The 16,408-nt window shown below is 24.6% G+C and overlaps 1 protein-coding gene across 5 annotated transcripts in view; it reads right to left on the reverse strand.

Annotated features, from left to right (window-relative positions):
* The window catches only part of Eip63E (cyclin dependent kinase Eip63E), an 89,841-nt gene that overhangs the window by 46,382 nt on the left and 27,051 nt on the right, over positions 1-16,408 (reverse strand). For all 5 annotated transcript variants that reach the window (XM_067264169.1, XM_067264170.1, XM_067264168.1 and 2 more), the window contains 4 exons: positions 14,602-14,693; positions 13,611-13,690; positions 5,461-5,555; positions 1,687-1,749 (listed from right to left, as the gene is read on the reverse strand). In XM_067264169.1, the coding sequence (XP_067120270.1) occupies positions 1,687-1,749; positions 5,461-5,555; positions 13,611-13,690; positions 14,602-14,693 (330 nt within the window). The remainder of the gene's footprint in view (positions 1-1,686; positions 1,750-5,460; positions 5,556-13,610; positions 13,691-14,601; positions 14,694-16,408) is intronic.

Below are 16,408 nucleotides of genomic sequence, written 5' to 3' on the forward strand. Positions count from 1 at the left end.
TTTTTAGAAAAATCTTAATATTTTATTAAATGTCTGAAATATTTAAATAATGTTCAAGTCAAGCAATTGCTGGATTAAATTGGGCTGTATTACTTATCATTTGGCTTTAATATAACTATTGGGCTTAAAATGTTTAAATATATTTAAATAATGGTATGAAACATTATACTTCATTTACTAATTATCTACATTAAAACTTGTCTGAGGGGGGGGAAATCAAGAATAAGACAGTTTTTTTGACCTTTACAAAAAAGTAAAGGTCAAAGATTATTGTAGTATAAAAACTTTAATCATAAACAATTTATATTTATTTCTCAATATAATATTTAAAATTTCTTAACAGAATTTTATATTATTATGCTGCATGTAACTGCATTCCTTAAATTTGATGATTCTGAAAACTCTTGTAATGTGTCTTCGCATGCCAAATTTCAATATCATACATTGTCCTTGACTGGACTTCCATAGAAAACCATCTAAACTTTGTTTAGTGTAGGCTAATGTGAAATGAGTTCAGCTGGAAATAAATGATGGAGTGGTTGAGGTGTTTCTCAGAAAGACCTGATATGATTTTTCTATATTTTTCAGGTGAAAAATAGAACAGCAAAAGCATTTAAATTATTGAAGGTCATAGCATTCCAGGCTACCTTACAGAGACAAGCATTCGAGGTTGTAGCAAGTTGTTGACCACCACGTCATTACATCATATACAGCTGACAAATATCTATGTCATGTCCAGGGAAAAGGGAGTTGGCAGAAAAATACATGACTCCCAACTCTATTTTTTTTTAAAAATTGACTCCCCATAAAAGCTTCATGAAGTCCACACTGCTTATGATAGAGAGAAGTGGAATGTTGTGATTGAAAGGGCATCAGACTTCAATGGTACTTGATCTCAGAATGTGCAATGATGATGATAAAGGTATAAAAAAGCTTAAAGGTGATACCATGTAAATCTTTTATAATCTTAATTTTTAATCCAAAATAGCTACGGCTGTCTGTTTTATCCATTTTTTTTGGTTATCTGAGGTAGCATTGGTTCATATTACCTCAGATAATTGGGATTCTATCATAGTTACATTATATTTTATTTGATGTTTATTAGTATGTTTAAATTAAATTTAGTTTCAAAGTATAGAGTTAATACAAATATTTTTATCTTTATAACAGTTTTATTTTTGACTATTCAAACCAATTTTTATTTATACCAAATGACCAAAACAGTTGTGATTGTTTCAGTTAATATTAAGACAAATTGTGCATATTCCATTACAGATAATGTCAACTGCTATTATTCTGTAAAACATGTTTGTTTGAACTTGGCATTCATACAGATTAATCAAACAATTCTCACTTCAATAAACTAATTACATATAAAAATCTGTTCCTTAATTCTGTTTAAGATTTCATTTACTTTCAATATGATTTTACATAAATCGAATAAATTAGTGTTTTTCAGATTAATCATTCTTACGTTAAACTATAATCCATCCTTAATTTTTACTAATCATGTTTGAATACTAAAGGTGAAGTTTTTTGGCCTTTTAACACTTTTATCTAAGAAATAATAAATTCACAAACATTTTATATTCATTAAAATACTGAATATAAAAATGAAATCAGTATTCAGTTAGGAACATGAAATAAAATATAATTCCACATTTTAACATGTAAAAAATTTCAAACCTTTATATTTTTTGGATGGAGTCCACCTGGATGTTGTCCCAAATATTGTCCCAAATCTGTATGCTAAAATTTACATAATTATACTATTATTAACAAATTATATAAAATGATTTGAAATAAAATATAAATTATATTGTAAAAACTATAATGAGTATGCTAATAAAATAACTTAGAAACTATTTATGTTTGCTGTGGTTCTGTAGTTAAAATCAGTCCGATATCATTTATAAATCAAGCGTGTAATAAAATTACATGCTTGATTTATATTACTACCAATAAATATTCAAGTTTTATATAATCTTTTGATATTTTTAATACAATAAACAAACAGTAATATCTTTATAACTAATTAGCCATTAGAAATAAATAGAATCAATATTTTTCTGACAGCTAACATTGTTATAACCAGTTCAAAATAAATATATATTTTTCTTTTTATATTAAAGACATGAAATTGATATAAAGTATAAAGATATAAGTATTTAAATTTTATGTATTTAATAACCAGTAAGTAGATTTAAAATAAATATTTAGTTTAATTAATAGTAGTAAATTTTTAATTAATTATATACTAACATATGTTTTAATAATGTTTTAAGTCATTTCATATTTGATTAGATTACTTTAATAATGATCAACTGTAGTCATAATATACTGAATGATTTATAATATATTTGATATACACATATCATACTTACTACAAAGTATGTTATATGCAGTTATTTATTTTAATATAATAAAATTTGTTACTCTGATATTATAAAAAAAATTAGGTATTTTGATATTAAAAACATTTTTGAAGTTATCAAAAACTCTCTTCTGTTAGTATTGTTATTATAGAGTCCTACATAACAAGTCAAAATAGTCTTGTTTATATGTCAGTTTCATGGAAAAATGTCTACTTATTTGAGCCAAATAAGTAGACATTTACTTTTTCACAGACAAGTGAATGACCATTACAGAAGAGAGGAGACATGAGGTCAGAGATTTTTCTTTTGAAAATTAAAATTTAATCACTCTCATTAGTTTACAATTAAAGTCTGTAGGTGAGCATGATTTTATGGTTTTAATTACATTATTGGTCAAAAGAGAGATTTGGGAGCCATCTATATCATAAGTACAAGTTTTTATTATTTTCCTTTCAGAAATTGATTTGTGACACCATTTTTGTTTTATTTGTTCCCTGACAATGTACTGTTTATGCTTAAAGCACATCATACAAAACATTTTATTTATTAAAAATTATTCCCCTTTAATTATTTGTTTGTTGTTTTCATATGTTACATTTGTTATATTGTGAAGATTAATAGTGTTTGTTGTTATATTTCTTTTTGACCTATGGCCAGTTTACTCTAAAAATATCAGATTCTATGTGAAAATGAACAAAATATTTCAATGTATGTATACAAATTTATAAATATAAACAATATTTATTTACGGAGTATATAAATACTTCTTTTGTTGATTGCATTTATAAGTAAAAGATTCTGTAATAAAATTAACCAAATTAAATGAAATATTAATTTTAAAATAAATTTTTAGACAATTTTTCCCATTTCCATTCTAGAGTACTTAAAATTTTAATTCTCCTTAGGTTTGCTAATGTATGAAATAAGAAATGGATTTAATTAAAATATAAGAACTATTAATTAACTTATTTAATAAAGTTTTAGTTAAATTAGATAGACAATGAATGAAATAATTTCATCAATTTTAAATATAATATATTAAAAAATTATTAAATATTTATTATTAACTTTATATAATTAATGTAATAGCTACTTCAAATAATTAAAAATAAATGAAATTATAAATTGTTTAAATATCAAACAGTGAATAATTTGACGTAAAACATTGATAATATGAATTATCAGAAGGGAATTCAGATAATTAAACTTAACAATTGCTTTCATTTAATTTCTTATTAATAATAAATAAGCTTTATTTATAATAGGTATATGCCTGTTACAAGAGGGTAGTTATATTATTACAAATTACATAAAAACAATCAAAACAAAATAATCAAAAAACAGTCTTTTACAGTTTTCGTAAAAAAAGAAACATTAATATAAATATACTCATAACTCCGTTTGTACTTGTTTGGATAACCAATTAGGGTACAAAAAAATATATTAACTTATTTCCATGTTGAAATTCTTCTCCATTGCTTCACGTTAAATTTTTGTCAATTTTAAGCCTAACAAAAATTTTTATAATAATAATTGAGGCTATTGTATCATTAAAAATTATTTCTTTATTTTGTACAAATAAAATAAATATATTGAAAAATATAAAACAAAAAAAATGATACTTTAGAAGTTAATCTAGTATCAAAAACGTTCGATTCAGCATGACACAGTCCGACTGGAAAGCTTTCGGTTAACCGACATTTTGGTTAATCGGCGTTCAGATAAACGACACTCTACTGTATTGAAATTAGATGAAGACCTAAAATATTGTTATTTTAAAGCTCACAACTGCTTAAAAATTTATATTTATTTTCAAACACATTAGATGAAAATAATATTTATTTCAGTTTTACCTAATTTGCAAAAGTTTATTTAGTAACAAATTTAGAAAATTATTAAATATTTACTAACATTATGTATTGGGGAGTATTCTAATTAAATGGTTATGTTATCTCACAGAATAAATTATATTTTAATTTTGAACAAGTTTTATGTTAAAAATATTTATAAAATAAAGTATTCTCATGCAGAAATTTATAAATTTTAAGAAGTTTATAATATTAAAAAAAAAAAACTTGTTAAATTAAATAAAATTATAATAGACAACTATTTCATATTTAATAAAGTTTCTTTTAATATAAAAATTACAACATGAAATTTTCATCAGAGAGAACTGAAGTTTAATCAAATAGAAAAGAAATATTTATAAAATATAAATTATTATTTAACTTCTCTGAAAATTGAACTTGTAATACTATTACTCAGACCTTTAAAATGCTGTACAATTTTAATTCTCAAATATTTTTACTCATCATTTTAACTCTTTATATTCAAAATTAGTCAAAATATGCTTAATCTTTTTTAGGACAGAAAAAAATAAGTTTCAATTTAAAAACTAATTAAACTTTAAAAATAATTTCAGCTTTTGTTCTTGCTTTTAAATTGAAATGTGTTTCTTTCTGTCCTAAAGAAGGTTGTTAAGGACAACAGAAAATATTTGAGAATTAAAACTGTACCATACTTTAAAGACCCAAGTAGTAGTAAATTATTATTCAAATATCATTAAAACAATGTGTATGGAAATCAAGTTATTGTTTAATAATAATTTTCTTACACATTTTTAGTTGTATAAAGTGTTTCAACTTACAAGATTATTATTGTGTAAGTGAATAAAATTGCTAAAAATATCCAATAAATAAATGTATCCAGAAATAAATATATTGCATTACTAAATTTGTTTTTTACTGTTTCTTTTTGTATGTAACAACTACAATTAGTTAATGATAAAATAAAATCGATTTTATCTAGAGTATTTACTCTAATTAAATAGATTATATTTTTCTTATTTATCAACTTAAAAAAATTACTGGTATTGTATTATTTTAACAAAATATGTATAATAAAGTTAAAAAAGATTAATAAGCAAGCATTTACATTTTTAATAAGAGTAAAATATTAATTAAACATAATAGAACTCAGTTATTTTTTAATAAAGCATTAATAATAAATTATAGCAAATTATCATACTTATAAATCATAACTTTTCTGTTTTATATCTTATTGTTAAAAGTCAATAAAAACTTACCACAAATTCAAATACAAAAGTTAATGTTTCTCTAGTATGAATTATGTCATGTAAAGTGATGATGTTGGCATGTTTCAATCCTCTCAACAGTGAAGCTAAACAGAAACAATTACTATTTATATATTTACATATATTAGAGATAAAAATTAAATTATTATATAATATGATTAATAATTTGAACATGTAATCCACAAATATAAAAATTATTTTTCATGATTAAAATCTAAGAAATTAGGAATCAAAATGATTTTTGTTCATCTTATTATTTTAAATTTTTTCATTCATCTTTTTCTAAAAGAAAAAAAAAACAAAGATGAATCAAAACCTGATATCAATGATTTCATTTTTATAAAGTATATTGTAATGATCATTAATTTTGTAAATTTTAGTACTATCACATAACCCCTTTACCCCTTGCAGTAAAGTTTAGTCAACAGGTTTGTTTCATGTAATATTAACTTCACAACTTTATGCCTGCTATTAGAAGGATCATTGAAGAATTGTTGGATTGTATTAGATTGAAAGTATTGCTTTGGTGTGTGTGTGTGTGTGTGTGTGTCCTTTTTGTTGTTATTGTCGCATTTTGTTATTGATAACCTGTTGTTTTTCAATTATTATTATTATAACATTTGTTTTATGAAATAATCCATTGATTTTCATTATTCTCACATGTGCATAAATTTTTTTTCTCTAACCATTGTTTTCTCTTTTTATTTGTTGTTTATCCTATTAACCCTGTTGTAAAGTTTGGTCAAAGGGTTCATTTATTTCATGATAATATTGAACCCTACAGTTTTGACATTAAGTTTACTAGTTTTAAATTTTATTTGTATTTTAAATTTGTTAATACTTCTCTTATTTATTACAATAAAATTTGTCTAAAATGAATCTCTACAAAATTAAATCCTGCCTAATCAAAAAATCTCAAAACAGAACAATTTACTATGTAACATACTATTATAAGCTGGAAATCTGTCTAATACAAAATGAAAGCTTTTTAACAAATCAATTGCATAATATAACCTGAGTAAAGTGAAATGTTTCAGCATAACAGCAGCTAACTTGTAGGCATGGGACATGATTATTTCTCTGTGACAAGAATTACATCTATCTTCATATTTTGCTTTGAAAAGCTTTTACTTTAATTGTCTGAAAAGGTAGCTGTAACAATATAATACTGCTGTTTCTCTCTAATTTTCTGTAATTAGAAAAGTCAATTTGTTCTCCAGGCATAATGAATATTTAAAAAAACAGTATTTTTTTTGGAGAGAAAATATTATACACTAAAAATCTAAAAATGTAGTTACTAAAAATTAATTTGTTGTGTCTCATTTTTGTAAATATATGTTATCGTGCAATTAATGTAAAACATTTTAGGAATAAACATTTTCCATCTTTCTCCATATCAGCTAGAGAAAAAAGCAACTAGTTCTAAAATTTTTAGGAATAATCAAAATTCATTATGGATATGAGATATAACAAAAATTAATTTCAAGAGTAATTAGATTATTTATTATTATTATTTATAGAAAAAAGCAATTTTTAAAGAAAAATTGAAAAGTTCTATGATAGTCTACCTTGACAATAGTTAATGAATTGAATGTAGCCTAAAAAATGCTACATTTTCAGGAATAGAATAATTAGAATACATTCAATGATATTGAGTTTTTACACAGATGTATTATTAAAATATATAATCAATACTGGATACGAGATACATACTTAGTGTTTTCAACATACAAGGAATGTTATTTTTCAAGCTCCGATGGTCCATAAAACAAAGACAAATGTAAATAACAAAATGAATTTATTACCAAAAGTTAGGCACAAGCATGGTTACTTTTTGATATAATCACCGTGAAGATTGAGGCATTTGTCATATCTGTGGACGAGCTTTTCCATCCCCTTATCATAGAATGTTACCACCAGTGAATTGAGATGCCCTTAACAACATTGTTTTAAAGATCATCATTGGTCTCAAACCTCTGCCCTGCTAGCCACGTTTTCAGTTCAGGAAAGAAGTGGAAGTGTTCACCACCTTTAAACACCCAGCATATAGTTCTGATTTAGCACAGAGTGAGTTCCACGTCTTTCCTGAAAAGAAAAAGTGGCTAGTAAGGCAGAGGTTCGAGATTAATGATGATCTTTAAAACAACGTTAAGGCCATCTTAAGACACTGGCAGCAACATTCTATGACAAGGGGATGGAAAAGCTCGTCCACAGATATGACAAATGTCTCAATCTTCACAGTGATTATGTTGAAAAGTAACTATGTTTGTACCTAACTTTTGGTAATAAATTCATTTTGTTATTTACACTTGTTTTTTTATGGACTATTGGAGCTTGGAAAAAAAACAGCCTATGTATTTTTGTAACATAAAAACTTACATTGGAAAAGAAACAATTCTAAATATGAGTTACAAATGTTTAGAGAAATTGGAAGAGAAACAATTAGAATTGTTTCTCTCTATTTGTTTCTCTTCCAATGTAAGTGTTTTAATTTTTAATTTTTTTCACCTTTAGTAAAAATATAACATTTATAAAAAAAATCTATCAAAACAAAAAATTTTGGCTGGTTCCACTGCATTACATTGTAGGCAGGTTTTGCTCTATTATCTAACAATGTCAAATGATCAAAATAAATATTTTAATTCTAGTACAGAGAAGCAGATTGAAACAAATGTCTTTCTGAGTCATATGAAACATATTGTCCTAAGGATATCATCATCCTTACAATTACTATTTATGTCACTTATTAATAAATTAATTGTAAGAATGATGATAAAGGCTAATCACCCATTGATAGCACTAACAGCAAAATATTAATGATAAGATTTGAATAATAATAATGATGATAATTAAATGACAAGATTACTATATCATCATTATTATTATTTAATAAAATAATGTTAATTACAAATATTCTATTTTTTAAGATATATTTTCCTTTAAAAATAAACAACATTTAAATAATGTTAATCCTTAACCACCATTGTGCTATATATCTGTTACATTTACACAGTTGTGCAACATATAATTTCTTTGTTTATTTTTTAAATATTTCAATGTTTTAAGCTATCTTTTATGAATATCCTATGCTTGCAACAAAAGTAATCTAATTATAATTCTAGATAAAAAGTCAAGTTTAACACTTATTTCAAAAATTAAAAGATAATCTAAGGAGTGAACATTTGTAAAGTAATAAGTTTTAATAATATAAAAGAAATACATTATTGTTATAAATATTTTGTGATTCCACACAAACTTTTATTCTGCATCAAAGTAAATTAAACTGGCTTCTTTTCCTGATTTAAAAATTTCAGGAAAAGAAGCCACTTAAGACATGAGAAAAAATGTTACCTAAATTTTAAATTTGCAAAAATGAAAACTACTGGTCCAGAAACAGCAAGCACACTATTAAACTGTACAGCATCCACTAACTTAAAAGTACGTACATAAAAAAGCTTTAACTTCATATTGTCGAAGAATACTACAACAATGCAGCTTATGAGACCAGACAATAGCAGTTAAGGGTTACAAAAATACCAAAAAAGAAAAACAGTTTTTTTGATCCATTCATCTATTTAAGATTATTATTATTTATTTATTAAATTTAAACAAATAATGTAGAAAATTTTAAAAAAGCTCATATTTCTAATATTTTTCAGAGTTTGTGATATCTGTTACTTCAGATTACAGATCAATAACAGTTATTTTTAGTTTAAAAAGAAAAAAAGAAGATCCAATTTATAATTTCACAAAAGAAACTCTGTTATCTAAAAGTTAATAATGGAGTTTTATCCTTTATCACAATCGTCAGATGTTTGTTATTCTAAGAGATCGGTTTACAGTTTGACTGCAAGGGAGAAAAATAGCTTTCTTCAAGATATTGGGAGGTCATAGAAATAGTAATCAATCAACTATTTCATACTAATTATAGTTGTTTGATAGTTGTTTACTAGTTTCTTTTAAAATGGAAACATATTCTTTTAATTTTTCCCAATTTTAAAACAAAAGAATGAATATAATAGTTTAAGAAGAGAGGAAAGATATTTCCTTTCTTATAACATTAAAGAAGGTCTGAATAAATAACATGTAGTAAAAAGTAATCTTGAGGTTTAACTCATCAATCAATCAGATATCTAATGACACTAACATATAACCAGAAAGAAATAAAAATAGAAAAAAGAAAGAAAGAGCAAGAGAAAGAGAGAGGGAAGAGTTTTAAAATGAACTAAAGAGAACGAGAAAAGAAAGTAAGTTTCAAAAAGTCTACATTGTACGTTAAAATAATTTTTGTAGTGTAATTGTAATTAATCAAGAAGTAAAAATTACTTATTCCTCTTCACTGGGAATCTTAATTAGATAATATAAAATTTAATTTTTTGTTAATTTTTACCATGTAATATTTTATGTTTTCTCAGTTGTTTATCCATTGTTATCATAGTATTTTATATAACATTACTAGTATTATAAACAAATGCATAGTTTTATTATCAAAAATAAAAACTATAACAATATATTTCCCCATTAAATTACTTATTCCCATTTCTAGAAATAGATTATGGTCTTATTTGATTTACTTACCTACAAAATAAATTTGGCTACATAAAGCTACTTTTATATTGCTATAGTTTGCTACTTCTGTTTAAATTGAAAATGATCAATTCTCATATAATCCAAATTTGAATGAAATTAACATTAAACTCTTATCTACATGACATAATTGATAATATGATTAATAAGTTTTGGAATCATAAAAACAGGTTGAATCGAAACTTGAAGAAAAAGCAAAGAACAAGAACAAACAATGAAAAAAGAAAAGCAGAAAGCAAAACAAATAAAAAAAAAAAAGAAAACCTTGAAGTAATTTCATTTAAGGACATTCTTCATTATTTTTGCTTTATTAATGCTAAATTATGGTTCTCTCTTGTTCATAAACCAAATTTGTGATTAAAAATCAACAATGATATGATTAGAGTTCAGCAAAGCTCAGCTATTTGAAAATACTGAACTGAGCTGAACTGGAGAGTGTTGCAGCAGAGCCCATTTTTGAATTAAACTGCATCTGTAATGCACACTGTTTATCTGCTATTATGTAATGAATACACAGTATGTTGGATATATTTTCAGATATTTTTCAAATATTTATATTCAGATTCTCTCTCTTACTAAAATGAAAGAATTCAAATTAAAAAAATACTTGGGCATTAAGCAATTAAACTATAAACATTTTTTGATTAAGAGAATTATTAAAAGTAATAAAATGTAACATTTTAAAATAATACAAATAATCATTTTTAGTAAAGTACAAATTCAAATTCAAAGTGATAAAAGCAAAGACTACTTCAAGTTACGAAAAACTTAGAATAGGACTGGAGCTGAGCTATGATTCTGGATGCTAGCTGAGAGCTGAGCTGACCATCAAAATCCTGAATAGACTAGCTATTATTGTAAAATACACAAATATCATTTATTCTAATAAACAGCCACCTACAAGATAAAAAAAAGTTATAGACAACATCCTCTAATAGTAAGTGCAGAAAGATAAGACTTATTTAAAGTAAAAATTGAAATTGCACATTCCATTCAGTGTTGTTACTCTGACACTGTATGTTGAAATGATGTGCAAGTGCATTGAATGATATGTTGTTTTTCAAGTAATAGTTAAGTTAAAAAGTTACAAGACTTATTCTATTAATAGCTGCTCTTATATATCTGCACCTAATTCCCAAAAAAACAGAAAATAAAAATTGCCCTCTAATAGTAAGCGCACTCTAATAAACAATACAATTGCAAGATGAGAAACTTAAGACAGCATGCTGTTCATTAGAATAAATATAGTATAGTATTTTGTAAGAATCTGAGTTTATATAATTCTCAATTTAACTGAGAATAAATTTAAAAAAAAAGCATATAAAAATAATGCTTTGGTTTTTAAAAAGTCTAATTTTGGATTTAATTTTTTTTAAACAAAATCAAAAATGATGTTTTAAATTCATTTTTCAATTTTCAGCTTTTTTTTTTTAATTAAAGAAAAATGTATTCTTCATAGAATTTAATTATTTAACAAATTTCCATTAGAAATAAACAAGCCTTTATTTAATAATAAGAAATAAAAATATTTTAATATATGAATTTTTCCAGTTCATTTATTCTACATATATGAAGGAAAACAGTTCTATATTCATTACAAAGTAGAACATAATATACATAGAGATAGAATATAGTAGAAACATGAAACACACATATAACTTATTAGAAAATTTTAAGAACATTTGAACTGTTATAATCTATGTTATGTTTGAATATTTGAATAATGTTTGAAATTTCCAACACTTTTGCAAGAAATTTGAGATTAAAAAATAGCCACAAGTTGATGTTTGAATTTTCAGTTTTTATTCTATTCTATTTTATTGCTTACTGCTGCCAGTTTTATTGCTAGCTACAGTGGCAAAATGATACACATTCAACATCCAGCACATCTGGAAAACACTACAGAAATAAAATTAATATAAATTTAATAACAGAACTTGACATTTCATAACTGTAAAGAAAACAACATAACATAAATGCTGAAATACAATGAACAGTGCAGATTGGTCGGTTAGTTAGATTTTTGGCACAAAGGTCTCCTGGCTGAACTGTATCAACCTAATGTTAGATGATGTATAACCAAAATAATAAATGATTAAAAAATATACAATATGTATAAAAACCAAAGAATAGGATAAACAGTAATATAACAAAAATATAGGATAAGTGTAAAAAGCTAGGCAAAAAACCTCAACAAAGATATATACATATATAATACATTAAAGTTGCATAAACCACCCAATCATATCTAAAAATGAAAAAAGACACCTCTAAAATCTTTCTGAAGAAGGGTCTTGATGTAGTTAAAATGCTATAAAAGGATATTGTTAAAAGTTGAACAGTCAGTTAAAATGTGCTTGATTGTCAAGACAATATTGCAAGGTTTAGCATTGTGGCTGTCTCTCCTAACAATAGGTATTAGATGAAGAGGTTATTACCTATATATAATCATGTCAAAATGACTTCCTCTCTTCTGTTCTTACATTGATTAGCCATCTAAGTTTTAATTTTTGCAGTGGCATGTTATCCTATGGTCATAAAGGGCAATTATCTGGACCCCCACCAACAGGAGGTTCCACATCAATACTTAATAAGAAAATATTTCCCTCAAAAAATTCTCTTGAAAAAATGTCTGTAGTCAACACTGTACATGGGAGACCCTAATTCAAATTTTCCTGGGCCCCATAAAGCTGCATGCCACTGAACTTTTGGCTTGTTTGAACAATGAAGATAAATAAAGTCAAAATAATTTTTATTTTTACAAAAGCATTCTGTTGATTTAATATTACTTTCTTGGCTGTTATATATAACAGGGAAAGTATGGTGATTGGTTAAAAATAACCCTGAAAGATTCTTACATTTTTGGATTCAGAGGGACCATGAAACATCAAGAAATGCAAAAAAGTTAAAGTTTTTTTCTCCATGTTCAGGTGTTTGTTTATATGTGGGAAGGCATCCACTTTGAAACTTAATAATTCCTGTGCTTATAGTTAAAATTTCTGAAATTTTGCAGGGTAGTTCGGGTATTAGGGGAATTAATGCTATTAAATTTTGATGGTTAAAAGTTAAGAAGTGGTGGGATAGAGGAGGGGGTCCTGTGTCATATTTCAAGTGAGTTGGACTTAATAAAGACTTCATTCATTATTATCATTTACAGTTTTTTATAAAACTCATCTCTACCCTAAAAATTAAGCTTTTTGCCATTTTATAACAATTAATAATATAAATTTTTAAATAAAATACCTTAACATGGCACCCCACACAATTTCAACTTTCTGCTGGGAAAGCTATGCAACAACTTGTTGGTGGATTTTTTTTTTATTAGTATTGAATAAATAATAAAATTTTTTTTAAAATGTTTCTTGAATAACAATTGGGAAATTTTCATTAAACAATACAAATGCTAGAAAAACATTTTAATTGTAATACTTTTCTTTCAGTCATATGTATGGTATCCTCTCAATTTTGTTCCTTTATGTAAGTCTATTTATATTCACATAAATTAAACCAGTACTATTTATTATATATTTCTTTATTATTAGAGAAAACCTTACCTTCTCTAATTGCTGTGAATGGAGTACCTTCTTCAGGCTGTAATCGGATTTCTTTTAATGCAACTATTTTGTTCATAAGACTGAAATATAAATTTTGTAATTAATCTTTACAATATTTTAGTATTTAGATATATTTTAAATATACATTTTTTAGAATCTATACAGAAATTTTAATTGAATAAAAACAGAAAATAACAATAAAATTTTAATCATAATTTAAATTTAAACTTTTATCCAAACTTCATTATATATATTTAAGTCATAAATTTATGAGTATGATGGCTATACTGAAAGTTTCCAGATATAAGAAAAGTATATATTGTAACATACAGCACTGAAGTTTGCTGCATTTAATAGATTAATTCTTGTACAGTAGATGAGCTGATAAATCAAGTTGCTCTTGCAAAATCCTTTCATTCTGGAAAAACAGAAAATATATTTGGTACAACATATCAATAATTTCTAATATAGCTGACTCCAAAGCATTTCAGGCAATGCTTTTAATGATCATGTTTAAATGAGGTCTAATTATTCCACCATTTCAAGACAGTTTTTTAAATTCTGCTTAGTATCATATGCAAGTAATTTGATGGTTTCGTGAGTTGTTACGAATGAATGTCTATCAAAGGGCAATGCCAAAAGTAGGCATCCCTCAATAGTAGTAACAGAAAGATTGTATGAACTGTCAAGACTATGATAAGAGCAGATCCATGTTTAACACAAAGGCATAGACATTAGATCATAGTAATGCAGGTTTTCTTATACAAAATGCTGTGTCATATTGATGTATTCTCTTTCAGATTAGCATGAGGAGGCTATTGTAAACTGGAATTATATAATCCAAACATTTGAAAATGGACAATCAAAGCATGTTCAAGAAAATAAAAATAAGATATTTTAATGCATCTTTCCACAGAAAATAACTTGCACTATTTCATTCATCTATATTATTAAAGATTAAACAACATAAAAATTTAGAAATATCTCTTACTTGCTATATCCTTTGTAAACTGTAGCATATGATCCTTCTCCTAATTGTTCTAATTTAATGTATGCTTCTGTTTTCCCAAAAGTTAAATTTCCCTATTAATAACATTTAAAAATTAATCAAAAAATATATTATTATATTCTTTAAAGAAAAATTGTTACTTAAATTTTTAAATAAAACATCTAATCAAATTTATTAAAATATTTTAGTTTTTACAACTTATGTTTTTTGATGTAAATCTAGCTTTAATAAAAACTGATGTCCAATCATTGAAGTAAGATGCATGTAGTTACATAGGGTTTCCCATATAAAACTAGTTTTATTCACCAATTTATTAAATTATTGTAGGGTAGATGTACCAGTTTTGGCCAGTGTAGTACCAGTTCTGGCCAGAAAACAAATTTAACTTAAAAATATAATCACAAATGAAACAAACTTTTATTGTTAACTGTGTGAACAGTTAACAATAAAAGTTTGTTTCATTGGACAGATCTGAATATGTGGTGATTATATTTTTAAGTTAAATTTGTTTTCTGGCCAGAACTGGTACACTGGCCAAAACTGGTACATCTACCCTAATCATCATATTGCAAAAAATCTTCTCTGTAAACTTTATTTTATTAATAAAACATTATAGAAACTTGCGTAACTAATACTTTGTTGTTTAAGGTGATCTAGTTTTATTCAATCAGTGAGTGGGTGTCAGTTTTATGTGGGATATCTTGTAGTATTTTCTATATATGTATAAAACAATAATAATTATTAATTGCTTAATGCATTCAATTTAAAATTTCTCAATAAAATACCTGTTTTATAAATTTATATGCTTAATAAAATATTATATGATGTAATAAATTAATAATTTGATATTTGAAATCAAAATTTAAATTTTTAAACTTGGAAAAATGGGTAAAACTTGTTATTTATTCAAAATGATACCAATTAATACTACTAGATCAAGGCAACCGAACAGCTTCAATACATATAAAAATTGGTTTTGGAAAGCTAATAGAACTTCTGGTTATTTATATATATATTTTTAACAATTACATAATTATTTCTAGAATAAAAGTTCAAAAAGTAATTATTTTGTAATAAATTAATTTTCCAATTACCTAAACTACATTTTGAAAACCTATTTCAAACAAAAATTAAGCATTTCAGTAGAAACTACATTAATAATTTGATTGTACTATAAATATCAAATAATTTTATTACTTATATTCAAATATTACTATAGTTTATTATTTATTAAAAAAATTAAAGTATAAACCTTACTATGTAAAATATTATTCAATAAAGAAAGTAATAAATAAATAAATACATATATTTTAATAGTTTATGACAGATTATTTAGTATATTATTGAGGAACATAATTTTGGTTCCTGAGAACTACATAGAACCAGTCAGAAAATATGTTTTTTTTTTTAAATTTAATTTTTTTCTCCAATTTTATTTATTAACAATTAGTAATTCCTATTTTTATTATTAAAAAATAATATATTATTACTATGTCTCAAAATACTTCATATGTGAGAAATATTGCTATGTATAAATATTAAAAAAATTCTTAGTCAGTACACAAAGTTCTTATCTTTAGAACTGACATTTAAATATAATACAAACTTTGATATAAAATTCTGTAGCCAAAGATCAAACAAATAGAATAAATAATTATTATTCCATCAATTATGTGAAAAATTATAGGTTGAATTTATTGTCCTTTGGAACTATTATTTTCATATTGTCTAAAAATGTTATCACAAACAGAATAAAAATTATTCATGGAGATTTTCTGTCATTTAATGC

Source organism: Centruroides vittatus, unplaced genomic scaffold, assembly GCF_030686945.1.
Source record: "Centruroides vittatus isolate TY-2023 unplaced genomic scaffold, ASM3068694v2 contig_1824, whole genome shotgun sequence".
Lineage (NCBI taxonomy): Eukaryota > Metazoa > Arthropoda > Arachnida > Scorpiones > Buthidae > Centruroides > Centruroides vittatus.